General features: G+C 35.9%; 1 protein-coding gene across 4 annotated transcripts in view; it reads right to left on the bottom strand.

Moving 5' to 3' along the window:
* The window catches only part of LOC118264689 (protein winged eye), an 88,356-nt gene that overhangs the window by 12,999 nt on the left and 48,719 nt on the right, over positions 1–26,638 (bottom strand). The window contains exons 2-8 of one of the 4 annotated variants that reach the window (XM_035577281.2): positions 19,554–19,639; positions 19,148–19,216; positions 16,097–16,232; positions 15,460–15,637; positions 14,998–15,199; positions 14,534–14,638; positions 607–756 (exon numbers count right to left, since the gene is read on the bottom strand). In XM_035577281.2, the coding sequence (XP_035433174.2) occupies positions 607–756; positions 14,534–14,638; positions 14,998–15,199; positions 15,460–15,637; positions 16,097–16,232; positions 19,148–19,216; positions 19,554–19,611 (898 nt within the window). In that variant the 5' untranslated portion in view covers positions 19,612–19,639. The remainder of the gene's footprint in view (positions 1–606; positions 757–14,533; positions 14,639–14,997; positions 15,200–15,459; positions 15,638–16,096; positions 16,233–19,147; positions 19,217–19,553; positions 19,640–26,638) is intronic. The other 3 variants (XM_035577284.2, XM_035577283.2, XM_050704909.1) reach the window with 3 other exon arrangements.

Here is a 26,638-nt window from a genome sequence, read left to right as displayed (position 1 = left end):
TGACGCAGGTATTATCTACTGCTAGTTTTAAAATAGATAAGCAATAAGTACCTCAAATTCGTAATACAATTATGTTTATGAGGAAGGTAATCGCAGTTAAAAACAGATAAAAATACATTTTTGTGATAAATTATGGTGATATTGTACAATTAATTAAAAAATAACTAAAACTTAGCGCCGAAGTAGCCACGCGCAAACTCTTCGTCATCGTAAAATCCTGCAAAATTCAGTACACTATTCTATCGATGCAGTCCATTAACGTTAGCGACTACGCAATTTGGTCGCTTAACCGAAACCGGTCATCGACTATTGACCGGACGAGTACAGTTGCAATGCTGCTACCAAAGCAACATGACTAAAGAGGTGGTATATCTAAACTGGCGGCATTCTCGATCAGAATTAGGCGCCTTTATAGTAAGACCTATTTCCTATCTCTTTTTGAACTTTTGGGAAAGAAAGAGATAGCTAGAGAGTGGTTAAAGAATTGCCTGCCTACTGTTAAAATTTTCATTTCTGCCCGGGGTCCGATGTCGCTGAAACGGCGGTCTCGCAATGCAGTTGGCGCGTAGCTACCAGGGTCGCAGATATCAGTAGGAGGTGACTCACCGGGGTACGGCCAGAGGGGAGCGGGCGGCGCGGCGGTGGGCGGAGCTGGCCACGCCAATGGGGCGGGGCGCTCGTCGCAGAGCACGTTCGCCACGCCGACCGTCATGGCCGCTTGCGCCGCTTCTGCACAACAACACAGTGACGTGGCGGCTGCAGCGCGACACGCGGCCACAACACAACAATTACACATTTATTGTACACGTCAGCATAATTACAGCTATCATGTCGTGGCTAACATAACTAGACGTAAATACTTTGCATACTAATGTCATTATTCACTGAAATTCTCGTTTAAATCACTCATCGCATCAATCGCAAGGAGCTTTGTTCTTTTGCTTTGACGTAATGCACCTAATGATCTCATGAAATCTAGTCACTTTGCAGTAAAATAAATAAAAATACATAGGTAATCGTTCTAGAATTAGGTATAAAAGCATTTATCTGCCTAATAAAATAGAGATCGAAGTATCGAACTGCCACACACGTTAAATCCCTCTCGCTGTCTCTGTTAAATGGAGGCACCTCTAACCACAATACCATTACAACAATGGTATAGTTACGAAGGTGTCAGGAAAATAAGGAGGTATACTTAGGCACCTGTCTAGGTATTAATTAGGTAGGTACCTACTTAAGTAATTACCTAAGAACCATAATAATAAAATCTTCTGTTCCCGGAAAAAAAAGACATGGAATTAGTAGGTACCTAACTAAAAGAAATAAAGTAGGTAGAAAACTAAATAGGTAGGGTATTTAGTTTTCTTCGTTTACAAAAAAGTAGGTAACTCCGAATTATTTGTGCCTTAGGTACCTATTGCCTAGTGTTACTTATTGCCTAGGTATACCTTCCTACATAACTAACTAAAGATACTACTAAATAAAAATCTTAAACTGCATTGACGAAAGGAATTTGACTAATTTCAAGCTACGCTAGGGGCTCATATTCATGAGCAGCATTGCGCGAAACTAGTCGAGTTTCTCATTAGGTACTAAAAACTGGCACCATTCTAATGTGTGTGTCAGGTATTTTCGGAGTACTGATATAGGAATCAGTTTTAGGATCACATTATCACACTAAATGTGCAATTTTGTTTATTTCGATGTTGGATGTTTGTCCACCAATCAAGTACTGAACGGATTTTGGTGAAATTTGGTATAGGTACAGACAGAGTACGAACTGACTTGGATCATAGGATACTTTTACTCCTCCGGAAATGCGGACAAAGCCGCTGGCAGAAGCTAGTATTTACCTATTATTTGATATCTAAGATACCATCAAAGATAAACAACCTCCACTTTAAAAAATATCAGGAAAAACAAAGAAATAAAAAAATAAAACAAAGCAATTAGAAGTTTAAAGGCCCGATCATAAAAGCGAAGCGCCCCATGTGTTTCCACGGCGATTAAAGGATTACCGGCTGAATGGCCACCCCCCGCCACGTCACCTGTTAATATCATTCAGCGCGGAAAGGGGGCGCCTGGACAAACCACACATTCCGATAAAAACTAAAAAAAGAACATCGATATCGATAACAATGCGTTGCCCACCTCTATTCTGAAGCTTCGATGGAATGTCGATCAAACTGTTGCGCTCGTAATGAAATACCTAAGTATTTAAAAGTTTTTGTGATTTAGCTTAAGCTTCTGCGCACGCCTCAAAGAGCCATCAGACGGCTGATGCCTAATCCGGAGCTGCGAATTACCTAGCGGGTTTACCGGGGCTCCGGCTCGAAAAGCACGAGTAGGAACGGGGTAGTTTTTAGTCAGTAAGAGTCTGACACTCCCTATTGGCGTGACCTGGCGAGAGCACTCATTAGATGTCCCCTTTAAAATAAATAAGGTACCTAATTAAGTAAATATGACGCCAAAATAAGCTTGCGATATAAGTACGATCAGTTTTGGAGACTCGGTTGCTAAAGAAGAAAAAAAAAGTGCGTTCGATCAGTAGACATTTCTAATTTGAAAATGGATTATTAAATATTATTATTCAATATTACGAACGTAATTAGGTACATTTAGCAAGTGTTCATAAGCTTATAAATAAACTGTTTAGCACGTAAATAAAATAAACATTTCAATGATTTCACTAAATCATGACTCGATCAGTGCATTCCTGACTAGGTAGTCTGAGAGAGTTAGGTTTGGAAATGACAGAGAATTTCGAAAACGTCGAAAAAACAGAAATCATGCAGAAAGTGCTGAATTTTGTTGAACAGTAGGTATAGTCAACAGATATTTTTGTCTATTTTTGTAGGATAGGAAACTCATAGATTCAGTTATCTCTTCATACTTAGTCAGAGTGATCGTGAATTGTCGACTTATTGTAACGTAAGTAATTGGGATACGAAGATGAATAAGTATTTACAACGGTAGAGTGTAAGTAAGTATCTAAACCCGATTATAAGAAAAACAGTATAACTATGATCTAAACACTGTGAAATGCCTGTGTGAAACTTTATTATCAAGGAGAGAAAGAAAATACTTACGTACATAGGTATCGTAACTAAGTTCGCGCGTCATATAATGTAGAGCAGAGTAGAAAGTTTAAGTAAGTTTTAGGTACCTACCTATCATTTTCTTAGATATAAGTAACTGTCTGTAACTAACTACCTATCTTTAGATGTTTTTAAACTTTGCCACACACTAGGAAATTCTCCTGTGTCGTGTGCGTTTACAAAGATACAAATTCATAAACACATGCTACAACAATTTTTGGATCACACTGAGTTGCTCCGTGCGGGTGCGAACCCGCTACATATTGCGTGGCAGCTGGTTTCCCAGCCACCACGCAACCAATAACCAAATAGTCAAGTCCTAAATACTGCTACTATGACAATACTCTAAGTAAGTAGGAGGTACAAAGGCATCATAAAACTCAGGACATAGCCATCAAAAATGTACTAGTCCCAAACCGAACTAAATCCTCGTGAATGTACGGCGCTTACCGGACGTAGCCCTACATACATCTGTAGTATAGTAGGTATGTGACCTGACCGGGCTACCCAGCTGATCGGAAACCGGTCCAGACCGGTTTCACACTAATTTATATTGTAATTCATTTCCACTTTGTATTAAGCCAATGTGCCTTTTGAGCTTAGGTTAACGAGTCTTGGTACTAATGCTCCATATTAGAAGTTAGAATGTATTTTTGTACCAAAGAACAAAGGGACTGCTTTTAAACTAACTACCTATATAAATAAATTAGTTTTTATCTCGGAATAAGTATAATAGTAATAGGTTTACAATATTCTAAATAGTTCGTTTTAGATGCAGCTTTCATAAACACTAGAAATAGTTACTTTAGACCTATTATGACTTAGGCAGGCATGTACAGTCTATTTCCTATATTAATTTTATACTAAATAAATTAATTATTATAGTCTTAATTCTTATTTCCTGTGTATGCTGTGGCTTGCATACTTGAATGTCTAAAATTCTATGTAAATGCACATTTTTTATCAATAATCTAAAATCACTTCTTCTTCGAAAGAAACAAGAAATTCAAAAAGCAAAAAAATCGTGCTATTTCTCACGAAACAAATTCCCACAATGAGATGAAATATCGGAGTAGCAGCGGGGCGAGGAGCCAAAACGAAAATTATGAAAGGAAGCACGTGCTGGTTTGTCCGTCTCGCTCTAACGCGTAGCGTCATCCTAGTTTGACACTTCTCGACGTTTTGTTGTACTACAGACAGAATAAACAATACGAGTTGACCGACAAGCATTTTATGAAATAAGCTTGTTTTTATATTATGAACCTGTATATTTTCTTAGGTATATTGTGCATAAAAATCATGTATGCAAGTATTAAAATAAATTCATTACAAAATTAGTAAGTACTTTTAACGTTACTATAAATTCAATACACTTATCGATTTCCGTTCAGTTAAACCTTTTTGTAACAAGTATTAAAATCAGTGTCAATATTATCAAAACAGGCTCATCGCCTATTTATTAAATAAAATATCCATTTACTTTATCACGTCAACAATCTTGATACGTACGTTTTATCTATACTTGAATAACACTGCGTATCCTATCAGTTCGGTTGACCTTCACCGTAACGTATATCTCTCTCTTTCTAACGCTAGCATTCCAAGCGCCGGTGCGTCTCTTTCCCTCCTACGGTTATACAGCGGTCGCGCCGCGCCGTATAACTCTTCGTGTTTACTGCGAGCCTAGTATCACGCGCGCTGAAGAAAAGGGTTTATCCGACGCCGTGTGACCCGGATGGAACTAGGATTTTCCGACCAAAGAAAACTGTGAAGTTTTTCACTATAAAACTTATTTCCCAATAAATGTAAAATGGCGCATTTTACAATATCGTATTGTTAGGATTTAGTAAAAATTGAGATACAGGTGTATTGTCAACCTGGAATTAATTATGTATGGTAAAATAAATGTACATAGAGTCATATGTGTATTATTTTTCAAAGCAGGAAATTTAGGCCATAGTAAAGCGTCCCTATTGTAGAATTAAAATAACTGCACGTATCGCTGCGTTGCCGATGCCGCGTTGCGTGGTCAACGTAGTGAAGCGTAGCGTAAATAGTCTGACACGACATCGTCGCTTCGTTTCGCTTGTGGTCGCTGGGCTAACTAGTTTTACTAGCGAATCATGAACAAAGCAATAGCGACTATTAATGGAAATAAAATTAAATAATATAATTATCCACACAATTTTTTATCTACCCCTGCAGCTATTTTGCTATTAGGTACCCTAGGTCTACACATGCATATTTTGAACATAATTATATTTTTATTTGAGAGTAAACTAAGATACCTAAGTAATGTCTGCTAAATAGAAAAATAAGAAAACAATACCATTCCTACAGTCACGTCGGGTAAAAAAAAAGTACGTAATGTCACAACAGTGGACGACGCCGACGATTCGACAGACTGTCGGTCTCCCACAAAATGTACCAAGGCAGCATGAACGCGAACGAATGAATCATGTGTTGTAGAAGCGCGTCTGACAACTTGTTGTTCCTAACTAACGCGAAGAAATAAAAATCTAGCTTTTTATTCTTTAATTTAATGTAGCCCGTGTTTTATATTTATTTAAACTTTTGTTTTAATAGCTATTAGCATACCAAAATATAAACAAAGTAAGTACCGTGCCCCATTAATAACTGATACACTTGATGTAGATTATCCAAAATTATAATGCAAATAAATGTCAACATGCACATTTAATAGCAAAGTCAACATTTTTTTTCTCCAAACAACACGAGGCCGGGGTGAGATATGGTACCCTCTTTGTTCACCCTCCCCAGTAATACATAGTGGATTCTATAATTCACGGAATTATAGCATTTAACTTCAACTAGTTAACGTTCAAAATTCAGTGACGACGTAAAGGTAGGGTTCTTAATTTTATTTGAAAATTTTATGCATCCATTTATGGAATCGAAATATAGGTGCGAAATACTATAAACAAATATAGGCAAGGCTAGACTAACAGGTTGCTCTACAAAGAAATTAAATAAATCTTTTATGAAATTAAAATTATTCAGAACTTCGAAGTTAGTAAAAAGTTTGCGAGTTCAACCATTTTTACCGACTTCACAAAAAGGAGGAGGTACAATGTTCGGCTGTTTGTATGTTTTTTTTTTTTTTTTTTGTATGTTTGTTCATCGATTACTCCGTCAATTGTCGACGGATTTTCAAAATTCTTTTTTCGTTCGAAAGTAGATAGTTCTGAGGTGGTCCCATTATCACCAAGTTAGGATCTGATGATGGGATCTTAGAGAAATCGAGGGAACTCCTCAAATATTATAGGGAACTATATAGTGATTTTGGTATATTCATCTAGAATTGAAGCATTTACAGTCAAAAAGTAACCTTTAAAGAGGTGGAACTGATGAAGAAGACCAGAAATGGCCAATGGAACTTCATACTCACATAGAAATCACAATAAAGTAAATTAATACTCCATCAATTGTCGACGGATTTTCAAAATTCTTTTTTTGTTCGAAAGTAGATAGTTCTGAGGTGGTCCCATTGTCACCAAGTTAGGATCTGATGATGGGATCTTAGAGAAATCGAGGGAACTCCTCAAATATTATAGGGAACTATATAGTGATTTTGGTATATTCATCTAGAATTGAAGCATTTACAGTAAAAAAAAAGTAACCTTTGAAGAGGTGGAACTGATGAAGAAGACCAGAAATGGCCAATGGAACTTCATACTCACATAGAAATCACAATAAAGTTAATTAAGTGACTGTGACAAATAAATAAAGTAGTTATTGAGATAGAGAATTTTAACCGACTTTTTTAGTTGCGATACCGAGTATCGCAACTAAAAAGTGTGAAATAAAATACTTTTTACAAAAAAATAAACCGACTTCACTAAAAAAGTTAAAAATAACTTTAATTTCGGAAGTCGGTGTAACAAAAAATAATACCGAGAAACACCGACTTCCGAAATTAAAGTTATTTTTAACTTTTTTAGTGAAGTCGGTTTTATAAATTAACTTTAGTGAATAACTGAATAGACACAATACGAACCTTTACCATAGCATTTACGCTAAGATCTTTGTACCTAATTATTGTCTAATGTAAAATAAATAAACGTGACTTTATAAATTATTATTTATTACTGATGTATCACAAATTAAACGATGACTTTATAGTGTAAATGGTAGGCAACACTCAGTTTTCCCCAACAATAAATTGTTACAATCGGCCATAGAGCGGACATGTTTGATTGCATGGTCGTTAGAAAATCGCTTTTTATGGCTAATAGCCATTCAATATTGAAACATGGATCTGTGGGATCACTGATATGATATTTCTATTACTTAAGTATATACTTAAAGATCAGTTAATTCACAAATCGAGTAAAAATGTACTTAAATGACTGACGAAGCTTAATAAAATATATCTTTGGTACGTTTATGTAAGGAAATAATAATTAAATGAATCTAGAATCTAGCTTGTCTGGGCTAGATTATGTCCTAAAAGAATCAGCTATTGTGTACTCGACAGCAGTAACCTCTTTTTCAGTGACTAATCTAACTGCAATTCCTTTACTCCTAATTGTTGACTGCACGGTTGGCGCGGCGGCTGGGCAACTGGCTGCCGTGCAACGTGTCGCGGGTTCGATTCCCGCACGGAACAACTCTTTGTGTGATCCACAGATTGTTGTTCCGGGTCTGGGTGTCATGTGCATGTGAACTTGTATGTTTGTAAACGCACCCACGACACAGGAGAAAATCCTAATGTGGGGCAACGTTTAAAAAAAAAAAATTGCCTGCCAAGGTGTGAGGACTGGGGAGTAGGTTCAGCAGGGGACGTATTCCGCTTCACGATGGTAATTACTTATCTATCTTCTCTAAACTTATGATAACCTGGTCTAAGATCTCATCATCACGAATCCCAGCCTAGCTAGCTATTGTATGTATGTATTGTTCAGTGTCGGTTAATCAGTGTTATTAATATAACTATGACAGTAACAATCCGAAGATCATTTTGTAACAGACAATTTTGTAAGAAAAACAAAAAAGAGATTAGGATAACATCATTAGTCAAGAGCTATTAGCTAATGCCCGAGCAATTACTTTCAACTATGATTGATGCAGTCATTCAGAGTTAAATTAGTGCTAAATGACAAGCGTCCGTCCGTCTGTTTGCTATCCTATACCAAACACAATTCGTAACAGTAATTTATTCAGACACCGTGAAATATTTCTTTATTGACCCAAATATGGTTGTTTACTTTATCAGTGTCTTGGGTATTTTCATGTTCAATATTAATCTCTAATGTAAAGACGTTTGTTTAGCCCTAGTGTCGATTTAGGTACTCTACCAAGCCCTAAGCGTCCAAGAGCAATTTTAAAAGTATCAGAACTATTAATGATATTATATTATTTTTAAGTTAAAGTTTTATGCCTGTTCTATGTCAGTAATAATTTCTTTAGCATTTACTTTTAATTAATTTTGTATTAAACTAAAAAACTTATTAAAACATCTTAATTATTCTTCTATTCGTTGTTTAATGTACTGAAATCTAAAGAACTTAAAAAAGCTGTACCTACTCTTACTTTATGCGTACCCGATCGCTTTACCTTCAAAAGTGACGGCGACACTTTCATCCAAACGTTTTTCCTTACGTCACCGTAGACGCTCCGATAGAAACGTCACGGAATGTACTAGGGACACAGTAGCGGACAGGAGGTATGTGTGATCAGCTCGCAATCGTTCTGTAGTAGGGTCGGGCGAGGGTCGCTGTGCGGGGGAGACTGTCTTCTAAGTTGTTTCGAGGGTTGTCCCATCGTAAAGTAACTACTACAATTTATTTTTACTCGATAGAAAATATTTTATATCCAATATCTTGCTCGTCAATTACTGTTTCAAGGAGTAAAAGTTGTTTGAATGAATTAAATTAATGAGTGAATCAGAAAATAATAATCAACCTGTTACCAAAAAGGTTACCGGGGCTCCGGCTCAAAGCAGGAGAAGGAAAGGGGTGGTTTTTAGTCAGTAAGAGTCTGACACTCCCTCCCGCCTCACACAAGGCGGGAGAAGTCATTGGATAATTTCCAGCCCTCTCAAAAAGAGTAATGAAAACTTATTCTGATTTATTTGCACCACTCTTTTTTTTTCTTATCGAGAATAATGCAAACATCGAATTATTTACCAATTAAAATGAGAAATTTTGGTGACGATAACTGCTTAAACTAGCAATGCAGGTTCCGTAAGTAAAAAAAAAACCAAAATTTTTTTTGTCAGAAATTGGCAATCGTTGCCAGCCCTGGCTCGCGCATTGGCGGGAAGCGCGCCAAATGTTTGTGACGGGCGGGGGCAGAATTGCCACAGAGCGTGATTAGAAATATTCTAACTCCTAAATTCGTTGGCAACAAATGCAACACATCCTCGAATTCATACATTCCTGTCACTAAGACACAGTTATCCTACACTGATTTCGCTACGAGATATTTTGCAACCGACTTTAAAAATGAGATGCTCAATTCGATACGAAATTATTAATCAACTCCACTATTTGTATCAATGAAATTAATCTATAAATATTAATCTATAAATTAGGTGGCAAATTCGTAAAGATTTCAATTTTCCTTTAGGTTAGAGAAATATTATCGCATCAAAAATAATAATACTAAATAATGGTAAACTACATCAAACATAGTGTTGTATAATGCATTCCCATAAATTGTTCCTTATCCAGTTACCTACGTTTGTCGTGTCACCCGACACTATCGCTGGCTTCTCAAGTAAAATCCTTGAGTAAGTAATATGGTTAAGATAAATAATCCCTGTATTTATTAACTGCATAAATAATTAAATTGTAACGAATGCTTCATATAACTCATATCAATTAATTTTCCTTCTCTTTGATCAATTATTAAATCCCAACAATAAAGGAAATACAACTCTATCTACTAGGTATTCAGCAGTTTTCTTGTCATACGCGACCTAATTAGACCTAAAGAAACGTTTTTAATTAAAAATGTAAATTCATGATAACTGTCGCGTCGTGCTTGATTACGTGTGTGTAGTAATCAAAATATTGATCTATGCGATTGATAATAATTGTAATGAAAAACGTGTAGATATCTACTCTTTCAATTCATATCGCCCTGGTATCTGAAAGTCAACTTTGTAGTGTCGCTTGCACTCGTTTTTGAATGTTTTTTAGTAACAAAGTGTGCAAAAAGGAGCAAGTTAGCAAAAAAAAATTCTTTTAGTAGAATATGTTAATTAAAAGTGAGTGATAGTACATTATAGCTACTAAAATATTCTTTATTTTTCTTGTAACGTAACGAACGTACGAATTATAAAAGCAGATTGCAAATTGTTTTATGTTTTTGTGACTACGTAACTAAAAAAACCGGGCAAATACTTTAGTAGCATTATAAAATAAGCACAATTAATCCGACAGCGGATATTAAAGAAATAAAGTCTAAACAAATTATAAATAATATAATTTGAAAAGTGGCCCGGTGGTGAAACAGAACGCCCCACGCATATACAGCGTGCTACAGGATACAAAAAACATAAAATTAATATTTTTTATTTCATTCATACAAATTAGCAATACAAAAGCCACCACGAGCATTGTAACAATAATTATAAAACAGTGATTAGCATGTAATTGGTTGGAGCCGGTGCGTTTTTGCACTGTAAATAATTTTGAACGTGATAATATCCGTTCGTTTTCGCGATATTATCTTTGTAGAACGGGAGCGAGGTCCGTGTATGTATGTTTCATAAAAAATATATATCGTACTTAATTGTAATTATCAATGTTATTTTGAATTTGATTAATTTTATTTAGGTTTATTGTGTATTTTGAAGCAAAAATCGTTATAAGGAAAACCAAGGTAAAGTGCAGAGTCGTCATGATGTGTGATGTAAAATAAATAGTGACTTCTATGTACATTTCACCAAATGTCTTCATAACAATTTAAACGTTATTCAATCCTAAAGGATCATTTACTTAAACCCAAAATTAACCTTTGTACTGAAAAGGTTATTGAAATGCGATATTTATAATACCTACGCAATATTAATTTCTTACTGCCTTTTTTGACAATTCAATTTTAACTTTGTAATCTTCGTATAGAACTACCAATTATCGCGGCAAAACACAGAATAAAATAAAGACGAAGATTCAATTAATAAACTAACACGATATGCGTTTATTAATAGTTATTTTGCTTAGAAAATATAGTTTTGTTTAGTAACAGGTAAAAAGTATATTGCATCAAAAAGAAACTGGATAAGTTACTGCTATTATTTTGTTTTTCTATGCACCTTATAATTCAACTGACAGAAGTAGCAGACAGTTTTATTTTATTTATAAAACCACCATAAAATAATTCCATATAGGAATTATAGGAACCCTACAGCAATTGCAGATTAATAATGAAAAACGTTTGAAATAAAACTGTATTAAGAAATAAAATCGACTTTATATTATAAAAAATATAGTAATGGGTTTATGTAGGCAGTTTCAGGCCAAAATAGTAATAAAGTTGAACGTAATTTAGTCATTGAATTAACAAATGTCGTTTACGTCGTCAATAATTTAAGCATTCACGTCGACGGCAGGTGTTGGCATTACTACATTTATTCACTGTTCAACCCTTCGTATCGATTTGGTCATGCAATGGAATATTTGTTACCTTTATTACACGATATTTTTTTAGTATAATTGCCATTTTATTTCGTACTTGGTTATAAAATATTTTTTTATGAAAGCAAACATTGGTAAGATTTTATCACATTCATATTATTTAATAATTTTGCATAAGTTTCTTTTTTTTACAAAACGTGTCACGTCGTGTGACAATTTCTACTTGGTTTGTTAGTTATGGCATACTTAATAGTGTTTATGATATAATTAAAATAACAATATAAAACGTTTTTTGTTACACACAGCGTAAGTAACATCAGATACTTATCATAATTATCACTTTATGTTAGTTTCCTTGAACAACATGTACTCTTGTTTACGATAAGCTCTGATGCCTTCACATAAACTGCACTAATCATCAATAACAGAACAATTCACTCGTAATGATGAAGCTATTCAATCAGCATATTAGATTCTATTACAATTCGCAATAAACTTTACTGCGTGTAAAATATTATTAATTTATTCTGATCATGACGGCCACGATACCAACTATGGGCAGCTATTTACAATATAAGGGCTATCTACATATTCATAAAAATATTTCCAATGCACAACCCCGAAGACTATAGTCTCGCTGTTATTATTTTAAAATCACCTGCATGTCGAGTAAATTGATATTTTAATGACCTGTTTGTATTTTAAGCGGATAATTAGAATGTAAAAACCTCTTGCTAGTTCCATAATTTGTCTAATCATAAGAATTTTAACCTACGTGACAATGAAATGATTTGTAATTTTCATACTATACTTACGAGTAATTTTCATAATACGAACATTTTATTTATAATGCATTTTTTCGTATTTATTTACGACTTTTTGTGTTTTTAAAGTAGGTATTCCTAAAAACTCCAAGAATAACTCGTGTTCACTTGCAATATAGCGCTCGAACGTTGCCTACGTAACCGACGATCCTGTAATATCTGATTAGCATATAATTGTCGGATACAGACGCGCTTTTATGCCATAAATCTCCTTTACAAAGACCGATACGCACATACATATAATTACGTACATAAATGTCAGGCTATAGGTATTCTAGCTAATATGGAGTAATACCAACTTGGGTGCATATTTAGTACGTTCAAGATGGTCGAACAAACTAAGTGCTTCAACTTTTTTACCATAAACATGGAAAATAAGGCCCGTTATGATGAACACAGAAAGACTTTCTGAAATTCATTTGCATTTCATGAGCATGTCTTGACAGGGTTACGCTGCGTGTGTGGTTTTATAGTAATTGTTGGTTACATAATATTTTACAACCGAAAACACGTTCAGAAATTGTCGAGTACAAGGACATAAAACTTTGTGACTTTTTGTGTACCTAATGCCTTTTTAAAAACCAGTATTGTTGTGTGTGCCTAGAATGATTAGTTTTGACGATTACAAGAAACGACACACGAGTTTCGACACCAAAATTCTCATTAATAACCACTGTTAAAACCACTCTCTGTTAATGAACGGTTGTTTAATCACGAATCAATCAAACGCAAAATATTACGAAGAAACGAGTATTTCAAGTATTTGAATCAAAATTTTGACAACGACAAAGCGACAGTCTTTTAACACTCGTCAATCAACTCTACGTCAAACACGCGATCCAGTAAAGTAGCAAAACAGAAGCTCATTTCAAATTATGGCTCTACCAAATTCCCAAATGCGTCACGATTTAACACATTCGATAAAAATGATAATGTCTGAGAGATGTCGATGCCTACTGGCGCCATTCAAAACAGTAGCATGCTATTATTGTAAATTTCGAATTCAAATTGAGATCTTCGAGTGAAAGATTTATTTTATTTGTCTTTTGACCATCGCATTGATGGGTTAAAATTCAAATAATATTAAAAAAATAATCTTAGAAGCAAATTGATAGTACCTATAAAGATATTAGAAATCATGAGTTGTATTTTAAATTACCTGCTTCCAGTTTTTGCCTACTTCTACGAAAACCTACGTTTGCTAGAAGAAACTTGGCGCCTATTACTTATGCTTGCACATAAATGATGTAGGTATACATGTACAATATGTATACATTAGGCACATCGGCTCTTGTTATTTATTCATTGAATGTAAGCTACATTTCGAGGCAGTATCAAAAACTGCTCGCGTGATCGAAGCGATTCGGCGCGATGCCGTGATAAAAGCGCGATTTCATTTGAAACGCGCAATCAATTAAACTAGACATTTGACTTACTGGTCTGAATATTCGATTTTGCTTTATTTGTATCAGCGGAACGATCAATGTCGATTTTTATTATTTGAAGTTCAGTACAAATTATTATTAACTTAAAAATACGTATATACGGAAACCTTTGTTTACTTAAAAATGGATCAACCTGTATAATATGTTTGCAAAATAACTTTACTGTAATTATTATTTTGATCGAAGGTGTAAAACACTAGACTACCTTTAAAAACAATCAAAAAAATTATCCATTTAAAAATCTTCAAAGCCGGCCTTCAAATAAGTCTCCGTACTTTTTTTTCATTACCAAGCGCATCTTAGTAAATACATAGTAGTACCAGGCGAACAGAGACAGCAAAGAGGTTGTGGCGAGTGTGTATCGATATTCTCGACCAATGAATGACAATTGGAGATTAAAGTGACACTGACACTACTACATGTAAACTACCTACGCAAACACGTACAATAGTGTAACAGTGTATAACGCGTTGTATATTCGTCGAGTGATAAGGAAATAGCAATCTGTATGTCTGCAAACTTGAAAGTTTTTATCATTGTCTACACACAAAATAACTTACCGATATCGTGCATGCGTTGTTGGTTGTCTTTTTGAGACAATGCTGCGAGGAGACCAGCATCGCCTACTCGTTGTCGAGCGACTGCAATGCCGACAGGAATAGATCCTGTGCGAAAAATGTACACAATAAATGAACATGTTACTAAAATCTAGTCTTTTGTCGGTTCTAAATACATAAATACGTTAGAAACTTCTTCCAAATAAAATGCATACATTGTACCAAATTAATGTTGTAATTTCTTAACTAGGTAAAAAATTAAAGGCTATTCAATAAATAAATTGACACGTTCTCAATACTACTATAAAAATTAATTAAGCACAAGAAGATTAAAAAGAATAAAGAGCACGTTCTATTTTTTACAAAGATGAAGTCTTCATAGAAAGAAAAGAAAAAAATTCTTCATCGCCATCTCGCGTAAATATTGTACGAATGTACTAGGCAAACATAACGACGTAGAAGCTTACCGTTGTTTAGCGATGCCGGTATCGCCGGTGGCGGGTGGTCTGGCTTGTTACCAGGCGACGCTTGCTCAAGCTTGACGGCAACCAGTTCTGAAACTTGGACGTGTTGAGGTTCCCGTTTCACCTGGACTTGCACATTTTGTCCCGCAACCCCAAGCCAGGTTACGGGATTTGTTCTACTACATCCACTGTCCGTATGCATGACCTATGGGAATTTTATTTTATGAGAATAATAAAAATAAAATGTTTTGTTATAATAAGTACCTATTATAAGTAAATTATATCACAAACACCAATAAAAAGCACAACAACACATTAAAAAATACGACTATTTCCCATACATAAAATAAAAATAAATAAATACTTTTTGTTCTAAATAATTTTGCCTCGTAAGCTCATACATGCATGACGTAGGTAAGCATTAATTCCCTTGTAAGTAAATAATAGCACTATTATTTTCACTACCTTTTTTGGAGAATTTGTGAGGCAAGTGTTGCATGACCGTTTTGCCTGTTCGGTCTTGATAGTAAGCGGCTGCATGACGCCGATACTGTCCAGCATCTGCCGCTGGTCACCAGGACAACATAAAGAATCAGGAAGACAGGCTTTGCCCAGTTTAGCTTCTTCCATTTTAGTGTGGTCCCTGTCCGTAAGAAAATAAATCACGTAATTAGGGCACTTCCCCTCAGCTCACCTTATTCCTAGATAGTTTCAGTGCCGCCTAGTATTCGTATGACACTAGTAAACCGTTGCGAGTTGTTTAGTTTGCAGATACCCAAGAATCCCAAAACTATAACTAAAATCTCTATCTACCTGCATTGAGTAGAATCAGTCTTATCGTATTTTTTTCAATTAGCTAACTGTAACCTACCCACATTATTCTAGACGAGAGGTTGCTAGATTTTTGATTACCTTCAAAACAAAATTGACTGAAAAATAGTCGTCGTTAACAAAACAAGCAAACTAAAAGTACATTGAATACGATACAACACATAAACTGAATCTGCTGATTTTTCACTTTACACACCGTACTTACTTCGAGCGTGATTTTGGATGGCCGAGTCCGTAAGTTACACGTGAGTGCGTTAATCATAAAACTTACTTGTCGGTGAGGAGTACCCGCTGCGAGCAGTTGAGGAGTTCCAGCTGCAGCGGCGAGTAGGGGGAATTCGGCGGCGGCGTCGGCACGCCGAATGTTGACAACGACGTCGAAAACAAACTCTCCGTCACTGGAACAACTGGATTCATTAATCTTTTGAGTTATGTGACCTTAGTACGGCTTAGTTATTTTAGTGTCTAAAGTATTGCTGCTTTCCTAGTAGTTAGGTCTCTCGTGTAAGCACTAACATGTATTTCTGTCTCGCTCTAGCCGCTTCACGAGTCTAGACGCTTTGTGTTTACGTTACGTATGCATACCTACTATGTATATTTTGGTATTGTGAAATATTTTACTGTATACTTATACACAGTAAGTACCAATAGATTGAAGTTAGGTGCTAAATAATGTAACCTGAACAATTTTGAAATAAACAACTTCGTTGATTAGATTTTTTTTTGTTTATCGGATTTGAAATAGAGTGAAATTCTCAGTACTTAACTAAAACTTATCCACGATAATACATACCTACATAATAACAGTTAAGTATAGGGTACTAAGTACATACTAGGAAGGGAGTAATACCACAAGCATACAATTAATTCGATAATGAACATTATAGTCATCAAATAAAAACCTAATAACCTGAGTTAACTTATTTTACTAACGGATATCTGACTCAGATTAATACTTACGTACCTACTTAGGTATTGCACAGGAAAAAATGCCATTCATTATTTTTCCCTAAACGTGTGGTAGTCGAGGCAAATAAGTTTTAAAAATACGAGCTAAAACCGGCACCGAACGGCCAACAAAATAAACTAAACACGAACTCTTTGCGCATTAGCGAACAAAGAGTCTATTTCTGTCTGGCCCAAGGGATCTAAGACCTTAATTACTAAATGTCACTCGACAGCCGACTCCCGCGCACATGTGTGTGATTATCAACGGTGCCATACTTGTGCCGCGCGATCTTATTCATTTCATCTGTTAGATCATATTATTGGTGAGAACAAATTGTGTAATCTTTGGAGTTATTTCTATATTAATAATCAATAGCTAGGTTTCTAACCTAAATCTAATATTTGTCACGTTATCCCTTAACGTGGTTATCGAACGCAGAACAAAGTCTCCAGTATGAGTATGAGGACCTAGTAACAAGAACTAGCTTATTACGTTTGAACCGAACCGTTCCCGTTCATCCGTGATCATGGCGCTTGCAACAGTGCCGAAATATCGGAAACTCATCGAAATAAATAAACATGGTAAATATCCCGTCTCAAGTTCTAATAATAGTGTTAGTGACCATGTCAGTTTAAAAACTTACCTATATCGTTTACATTTTACTATTACCCTAATTTTGGATAACTATGTAAAGTCGTAGTTTTAGGTTTTAAGATTTTGAATTCTGTAAATTTCTTCCTCCTCTCCTATACTCTCATGTTCCATCCTATAACTTAGTTACTAGGTTAGCATGTAACTTGCAAAGTTAACCATGAAGACCTTTGCCTACCCTTTCGGTGGATAAAAAGACTGACACTAACATCACGATATTCCTTTTTTTGTAATAAACAAGTAATTTTTGTTTGTAAGTAAATCAGTTGTACGTTGTTCCACATTACACGGGTGTCACTCGCGCCGCTGCGGGCGTAACCAATCGCTTTAATTCGGAACCTCAAAGCAACGCCGTCATTTTACTACGCATGTCAAACCAAATATAAACTTCGGAACTTCTTTAATGTAGCCTGAATATTATTGGAAGAATGTAAATAAACCAATTTTCCAAAAAGATCATATATAGGTGTGTTCGGTATAGTGGGTTCTTGATTGCTTGTTGCATCTACATAAGAACACAAACTAGTTTTCTCTGTCTGTTTTGCTAAGGATGAACTCGCAAGAGGCAGAACTTCTCAAAGAAGAGTTCTCAAAAAGGTCTTTTACTATATTAATTATCATGTTATCTGCTTGCTCACGTAATTGTTTGACGAGGAACTCGACTAGATTCAAGCCATGTTAGAGGCTCATATCCATGAGCAGCAATCCGCGACCCACGACGCGGCAAGTAGGTATGTCTCACGAAAGTTACAAAAAAAATATTTTCTATCGTTGTAATTTTAGTCAAACAGTTGTATTCTATCTGAAAGGCGCCTGAATCCAGTTGAAAAGGAAAAACAAACTGACAATTAAGGTAACCAAACAATATGTCTGAAGTGGATATGAATATTTAGTTAGTCGGCCAGTTCTGATGACATAACATCTGCGGCGCGGACAGACTTGTGGCCGGGCGTCACTTGATCAACAGTCAACACGACTTATTTACTTATTTACAAGCATTAAGTTGAAAAACCAGTCGAATGACCTACGTACGGACACTCGGACTTTATTTACATTAGTTAGACCCCTGAACTCTCGGTTTTAATACGACATTTAATATTAAAGGTGAACTAAGGATTAACTAATTTTAAAATATTAGCAATGGTCAGATAAGACCGTTTTCAATGGTCTGACTCAGATTAGGCATCGTACATGGAATTTCGATTATCACGTTCGCATGGGATAAAGGCATCACAATACATTCGAAATGATAATTCTCCAAGAATGTTATGCATCCCTGGTCCCAAAACGATCTCTGCCCCCAGGAGAGATTACTCGAAACATAATGTTATATCGCCGGTTGAACCACCGGTGAGCCGGCTGTCAGAAACGTCACGTCAGACATATCCTCACGCCTGTCGCCCCGGGCACAGGCAGCCATCACGCGATGTGTAACCCGGTTACAAGAACAACATTAACTCATACATTCTTCGTTTTGTTTGTTGTTTTTAACGATCCTATGTATGTGATGCATTTTGAAATTTATGTTTGCTTGGTAATTTTTGACGAGAATTTCTATCTAAACTTGTTTAGGTATATGACATCTAACTATATACATACTTAGGTACATAATTATATTGCTGTTGAGGTTATAAAACTAAAACAAAGACTTATTCAGACCAAAAGTCAATGTCCTACGGGTAGAAGCAAGTTTGTAATAGTTACAAATAACAAATAACCCACCTTTGTGTATCGTGGGTCGGTTACCGGTCTGTGTCGGGAACAGGGAGTACAACGGGAACCGGGCCACACCTGTGGAAGAAATATCGTTTTGTTTCACTGTTCACAATAATTAAAAACAGTTTTATGTAATTTAAAACGCTAATTAGAATAAAACAGAATAGTCGGCTAGGAAGGTGGTTACGTTTGTGTAATGTAATTTTAAGAGATAATAGTTAGGTACTACAAGTTGTGCAACGTAAAACTAATGGTATAATAGGATTAATAACGTAGGTAGGTACTGGTTAAAATAAAAATCGCCTACAATCAACGATTAATTATTTAAAAGAAAATTCAGTACAACAGTAGTAAAATAAAAGCGTAAAAAAATACTTTTAGTTTCAGTGTTACGAGTACTAGGCTTGCATACCTTGTTGGAGATCAGTGGGCGGGCGGGAGCGGGCGCCCCCCGCCGCCCCGCCCAGCATCGCCTCTCGTGTTGAACCACCTCACCACCTGTGAACAACGCCACGTTATTACTACGGCCATTAAAATTTATTATTTACCTGTAAAACAATATAAACGTACAAAAAATGCTATAAAAACCATTTACAGTTTCGCCAATATTCTATTTAATAGTGGTAAAATCCCCTGAATATGATTTAGGAACCGTGTCTAGTTAAAAAACTAACGCTATGTTATTATTTAGTTACAAATATTCATTTATAGCTATAGGTACCAATTTGTATTAATTAGTCATCCATTTTAACGCACTTGTTTGTTAATTAATAGAAGATAAGAGAAAAATAATAACACAACAATAAATATCTACGTAAGTTTTATTACTAGACTATTATAAAGTCTCTGCTTATTTCAATACATAAATATTGTAAACAAACTAAATGTAGGTTTGCCTAATATAGCGGTGCGTCATCATCGTCGACAACAAGCACTACGGAAACATTAAAAGCATTTTAATATTGCTAGCTCTTTTTAAGTCTGTCGCCCTAGTCTACAGAAACTTCATTCACTTTCAAATCTGAAAGAATAGAATGGATCTGACGCTTATTACGTTAAACATAAAAATTAAACAAATGTAATTAGAACCAAACGAATAATCAAAAAAATACAAAGTGTAGCTGATCGCCATAATAACTAGAAACCGATGTACCAGAATAACAGCAACAATAAAGAGGTAGAACATTGCTTTGACGTCATAGATTTCGAACAATATCGGCGATTCAGTGGGACGTGTGTGGGACAGTGATTGAAGTATTGCTTCGGCTTTTTAGCCATTCGGAAAACACTGAGTTTCATACAAAGAGAATTCATATTTAATTTGCGAAGTGTAGCAACTTGATGCGAGTTTTACGTTGATTTGCGTAGTACCTAATGAGATGGGCTAGGTTTAAACTTTAGACCTTAACGGCAAAATTAATAAGAAATTAACACTGAATTCTAACTGTAAAGAAGAGATAGTAGCTAAAACCTTTCGAAAAATTAATAAGCAAACTTTTACTTAATATTTTCGAAACAGCTACGAAACCTACTTCGTATTAACAAAGAATTCTGAGAAATCTTGCTTCATTAAGTAACATAATGTATGCTTTAGCCAATTTTCTATCAAAGTGGGTAAACAACAATTTTGCATTTTCCGCTCAATTTTCCACGGACGCTCGTTAAGCGATAATAAGAGGTGTTTCTCTTAACATTCTTCTACAAAACAAAGTACGTTGTGAGTAGTTTGAATGCAATTAAATTATCATTTAATAAGGAGAGACTCGCCTAGCGGAACAAAACTATACAACAAATAGATTACTAGACAAATGGAGTAACAATGGATAATTGTAATGATTTTGATCATGGGCGTGGCGTGTGCTGTACCTACATACAAAGTACTGAAAGATTCGGATGGGTTAAATAAGCTACAAAACTGAAAGAACTAGTTTTGACTGCACGATTGGCGCGGTTGTTGGACATTCTGGACAACTCACTGTCGTACAACGTGTAGCGGGTTCTATTGCCGCAAGGAGCACTCCACAAATTGTTGTTACGGGTCTGAGTGTCACGTGTATGTGAGATCGTATGTTTGTAAACGCACCTACGTCACAGGAGAAAATTTTTGTGTTGTGGCATCGATTAATAAAAAAGATTGTAAAGTAACTGATACAAACATTTTTATGCGATCTCAAAGCTTTTTCTTAACAAAATTATCTAAAAAACGGAGAACAAATCCCTTAAAATAAGTCTTAACAAAAATATTCCAGTTTATTTCCATTTGCTGTGTAGTAGACTGGACAAACACCAAGCGTGTCCACCCATGCACACGAGCGCTCCACTTATTTAATACTCCATGCACTCAGAGAATATTATGGGAACGTAACGGTGTTTGAGTGAAATATAACTATTTACCATGTTGTTGTAAAACGTTTCCACTAATTATCATATTAAGTGGGTATTTGTAAGATGTATTGTGTCAGTTTCCCGAGCCGCCCACAGCTCGGTGTGTCACTAATACATAAACTCACACCAAATTATGGAACACGGTGATTACATGCGTCGCTGTTGACATGACACGTTACTGAGACACCTTACAGTTTACATAGAACATTGCGAGATTACCTAATTCACTAAATGCATGATCATCAGTACTATGGAACGTCTTATTCATGCAGATTTATAGGAATACTAGGAATAGTAATTCTACTAATAATGCGATTCTGAGGATGAATACCGTTACAAAATGAGTGTGTAAGACAAGACATTTATCATGTTTCAGTTACCAATAAGCAAACAAAATTGTTCATTCAAATATTCTGCTCAATTCCGTCTAACGGCCCAGCAAATCGTATCCCGCTACAAAACATCGCTCTCTTCCCCTTTTTCAAACAACGCTAATAAACTCCACAAGGTTCAATTAACAAAAAACTATTGTAAACTCGCGAACGTAACAAAAAACGAATCAAAAGAACTAATCATTTGAAATTGTGAAATAAGAAAAACTTGACCGTCCTTCGTTCAACAGACGGACGATTGGACGAAAAAAAGAGCTCCACAAAAATGCTGGTGTCCTATTAAACAGTGAGAGATGCAGGGAATAAATTATGCTAACCCATTTGAAAAGTTAAGGGCATCGCATAAAAGGGCCGGTATTAGGACCTTCCCGGAATACCGGCGCAATTCTCGAAACGGCATTAGAATACCATTTTAGAATAGTTCGTGAAGTTAATTTAAGTGCTCGTGTCTCTACTGAGAGCCTGGAGTACATTTCATTCGCGAATCCGTCACGTTCGCGACGTCTTGCTAAATAACATTTCGCGTTTGTAAAACTAGCAACCGTTTACTTACACGTTACACTCGTCTGGACCCGGCTTAACATTTCGCGTTTGTAAAACTAGCAACCGTTTACTATAATCACAGACCATTTTTTGGTACGAAATCGTATTTCAATGCGCGCGGATGCAATAAATAATACCTATACCTAATTTATAAAACATGAAATTGAAAGGAATCGGTAGCTAAGCATAGCTTTTGCGGTGTCAATCTAATTAGTTTACATATATTTTATTAAAAACATTCACACGTAATAACTGCCGATATTTAAGTAAAAATATTGTTCACAAAAATCCCCTAATTCCAACCAAAAACCTCTCAATAACTTTTAAAAAGCAATCCGAGGGACTGTCTGTTAAACCGATAAGCATCCAACAACTGACCGCGTTCAGATCTTGATAGCAGTCACTTTGATTGATCGCGCCAGGGTTTACGTATCGTATGCTTTAAAGCCACAGGAGATTTTAAATTGAAATCACGAGAATATTGTTACTTTACATTAATGAATATAATATTAGAAATAATTGCCGTCATATGTACACAATTAATGTTTCAAAACACCGTCTAGTTATTATTTAGCAGCGCCGTGTATTCAGTATCGCGCGATCAGCTATCGCGAGATCTCCACGCGATCGATCTCGTGATGTTATCGAGTGTGTGGGTTTATGCACTAATGAATTATGACGAAACGCCACGCGTATCCATAAACCTCACATAAAAGCTTATTATATTGTTTCAATAACAATTTATTTATCGTTCCTGTCATCACAGTGGGAAGATGATGTCACTTGATCATGTTTTAATTGCAAGAATTTATATGCATCTCACACCTGTGGACGCCATAACTCAAGAAGATGCAAGACAAATTAATATCGGAGGACTGGTAATAAAACACGCTGTACGCATACAGTAACTCATGTTTCTGTGGAAGAAAACAATAGGGCTAGACAATAGGGTCTCATAAACGGTGACCAGAGGATGGAAGGTGAATGCGTGAGGTCTAACGGCTCAGGTCGGAGTGGCTCGTAAATGTTCAAATACCCATTCTACTGCGACAAAGAACTTGTCTCCGCTCACACAATATTGGATTAGTCGCCAGCTGCTGCTGTTGCCATGAATTTGAAGGAGATTTATTTGCCTTTCGCCTTATACGAGAAATGGATTTGGTTTGTTTATAACTCATGATTCAGAGGTGAGGTAGAACTTTAACAAAAGAGTTCGTAGACCAAAATGTAAAATGTTGGAGGCTGTGTGGATTAACGGTACGTTAACTTTTAAACCATAGAAATGTTAAACAACTACATAAACGAAGGCATTTTTAAACATATTATTATTCGGAATAAAATTACAGTGAACACTAGGAAATGTGAGTTCCTTTACTCCGTTGTGCAAAAATCAGAGCCCGACGAGTCCCGTAATAAACGCGGTTCCATTACACACTTGCCGAGGGACAAGCATAAAGCGAACTCATTTTAATTACACCCGGCAGCCAGCTACGCGGGCGAAATCCGTGGAATGTGCCCTTATTACATAGGGCCGTAGTGCTCACACTACAGGCCCAACAAAACTGGGACTTTGCAAAGGAATAGCACATAATTTCACGAGTTAAAAGCTACAGTTACCAGAGAAATGGATAAAAATGTATCGTTTAAAGGTAGGATTTTCTACCGTTAGCTTCTATTTTCAATTGACGTAAACGATAAGTCCTTTCCGCACTTTGTGCAGAGAGCGTCGCTTTGACGGTAAAGAGAAACTGTTTGGACGGCTGCTGATATTGGTGATATTTGAGCGATTGCTAATGTAAACAATTTTTGTATCTAAACAGTAGTGTAACTTGACCAAAGGAGACTGTAATCTGTCGATATGTATCGCTAATTAGAAGCTTATTCACAACCACAGACTGATTTACTTTTTGTTCAACCTAATCTAGATTTTCGCTAATATTTACTAACTATGATAACAGTCTAATCTATGCACCAGTATAAGCCTTGTAAAGCGTGTAATGAACTGTATGAAACATTTCGGCCACCTATAACGTTATGGCTAATGTAACCTGACCAAAGTTGAAGTTATGTCTGCGTACGTATGTTGTTTATAAACCGTAAGCTTCGTAATGTAACCTGGGTGGCTTGCGGCAGAGATACCGAAGTACTAGGTATGCATATATTTTGTCACGTATGCCGACTAAATGATTCAACCGAATTACTGTCGCTGTCAAATACATCTGCATACGCAGCTACGCATGTAACACTATGACAGGCATTAATGGATTAATGTTAGGTGCATTCTACATATAATAACAGAGTAGTTTTATATTTTTGTTGTGTTCTTTCATCACGATCACGATCTCCTTGATTTGTAGTAATATGTAGGTATGTTTGTGTAAATAAGGAGTGAGTTTTAATAAACATTAGCGCCACACGTAGCTTTAATATCAGGCGCCATCCAATGTCGAGGTAGTCGCCTTATCACGGGATTATAAAAGCTTTGTTAGTTCTCAAATATGTGAGGAAACAGCCGAGCGCACAGAACAAACTTTTTAAGTTTACTTTTGAGACTACGAGCTACGTTACATGCAATTTGTCGAGACGATGAGCACCGGGAGAGCGGACTTTTAGTTTTAAAGTCCTTTAGTATTTTCTTTTGGTAAAATCGCAACGATATACGAAATCTGAGAAAATCCTATAAAGTAAAATATGGTGTTAATTTAATAAAATTATTAATCTCCTTCGATAGAGTGAACGATGTTATTAGTACTAGGGTCACAGAAACTCATAAAAGCTTTTTATTAAATATCATAAATTCGAATATCGATTAATGCGGCAACACAAATTGCCGGCATGTCCCTCCGGGGTTGCTATGCTACCCCTGGCATCGACCCCGGCACCCCTGTCCATGCGGAGATTATTTATTTGTTTATTTCTTATACTTAGAAAATATTATTGTAGTGTTTATTGTGTTTGTGACTTCTAACATCAATTATTTTATTGCAGGGCACGTCCGAAAAGAGGACCGGTTTAGCTAGAAACGGTTGTGGGAACCTATCTAGGTCCCATTTACGTACTTAAATATGTAAGCATTCAATCTTGGGTTGACCATTCTATACAAAGAAAGTGAATACGACACGAAACATCGTAGAGAATCCAAGATTTACGATGAGTTTGAAACAAAGACTAGGAATACAGAATCAGTAGGCGTAGATACTGTTGTCAAGCTCAATCAAGTTGTATGAATTATTAATACGTAGTGTTTACATCACAGCCAGGACTGAATGACAGACTGAGTCTTACAATAACCTCTCATATATCGAGACGTGATCTTTCAAAGCAAACCAATGTTTTATCCTCTTGTCTTTCCTCTATTCACCACTTATCTGAACTAAGTTCGTTTTAAATTCTAAACACGATTCCTCTTAAGACGTGCAGCGTCATCGTTCAGTGTAATCTTTTGTTGGATAGCTGATCTATGGTGCATATCCCTTAGGTTATGTGGCTCTGGTACTAAAGATTGATTTTGTTATTTAAGAATTTAAGAATGAGTGAAAATAATCATAAATGTAGATTTCAGAATTTTAAAACAGTGTCTGTTATGGAAAATAAAATGACAAAGATTATCTTTATTTCCTTAACTATCGTCACGCCTTTTTATCTCCGAAGGGGTAGGCAGAGGTGCACATTATGGCACGTAATGTCACTGTACAATGTACACCCACTTTTCACATTTTATGTTGTAAGTCCTATGTAATAGCTGGTGAGCCTATTGCCGTATATACCGGACAAATTTCCACCACTACTACTGAGAAATTTTCGAAAATCTGAAAAAATCCCAGTAGTACTTCGTCCGACCCGAGAATTGAACCCGAGACCCCTTGCCCGGCACACTTGCAACCATTCGGCTAACGAGGCAGTCAGTATTTCCTTAACAACTGCCAATTTGAATAACCGATCTTAGTCCAAAATCTTTGGATCTATCTTCATTTTTGACAGAAACTCTATAGAACTAATGTCAAAAATTTATCTTAATCTAAAGCTATTTGATTGAGATCGGCAGTTAATCATTACAAACAAATGAAACAAACAATCAATAGTGTAACAGTGCTACTTAACCGTAACCATCAAATCCAATCGCCGAACCAATTCTAACATTTCCCAATTTGTCCATTTGAAACAAACGTCAGTGCCG

This window comes from Spodoptera frugiperda, chromosome 26, assembly GCF_023101765.2.
Source record: "Spodoptera frugiperda isolate SF20-4 chromosome 26, AGI-APGP_CSIRO_Sfru_2.0, whole genome shotgun sequence".
Classification (NCBI taxonomy): Eukaryota; Metazoa; Arthropoda; class Insecta; order Lepidoptera; family Noctuidae; genus Spodoptera; species Spodoptera frugiperda.
This window is presented reverse-complemented; position numbering and strand designations above follow the sequence as displayed.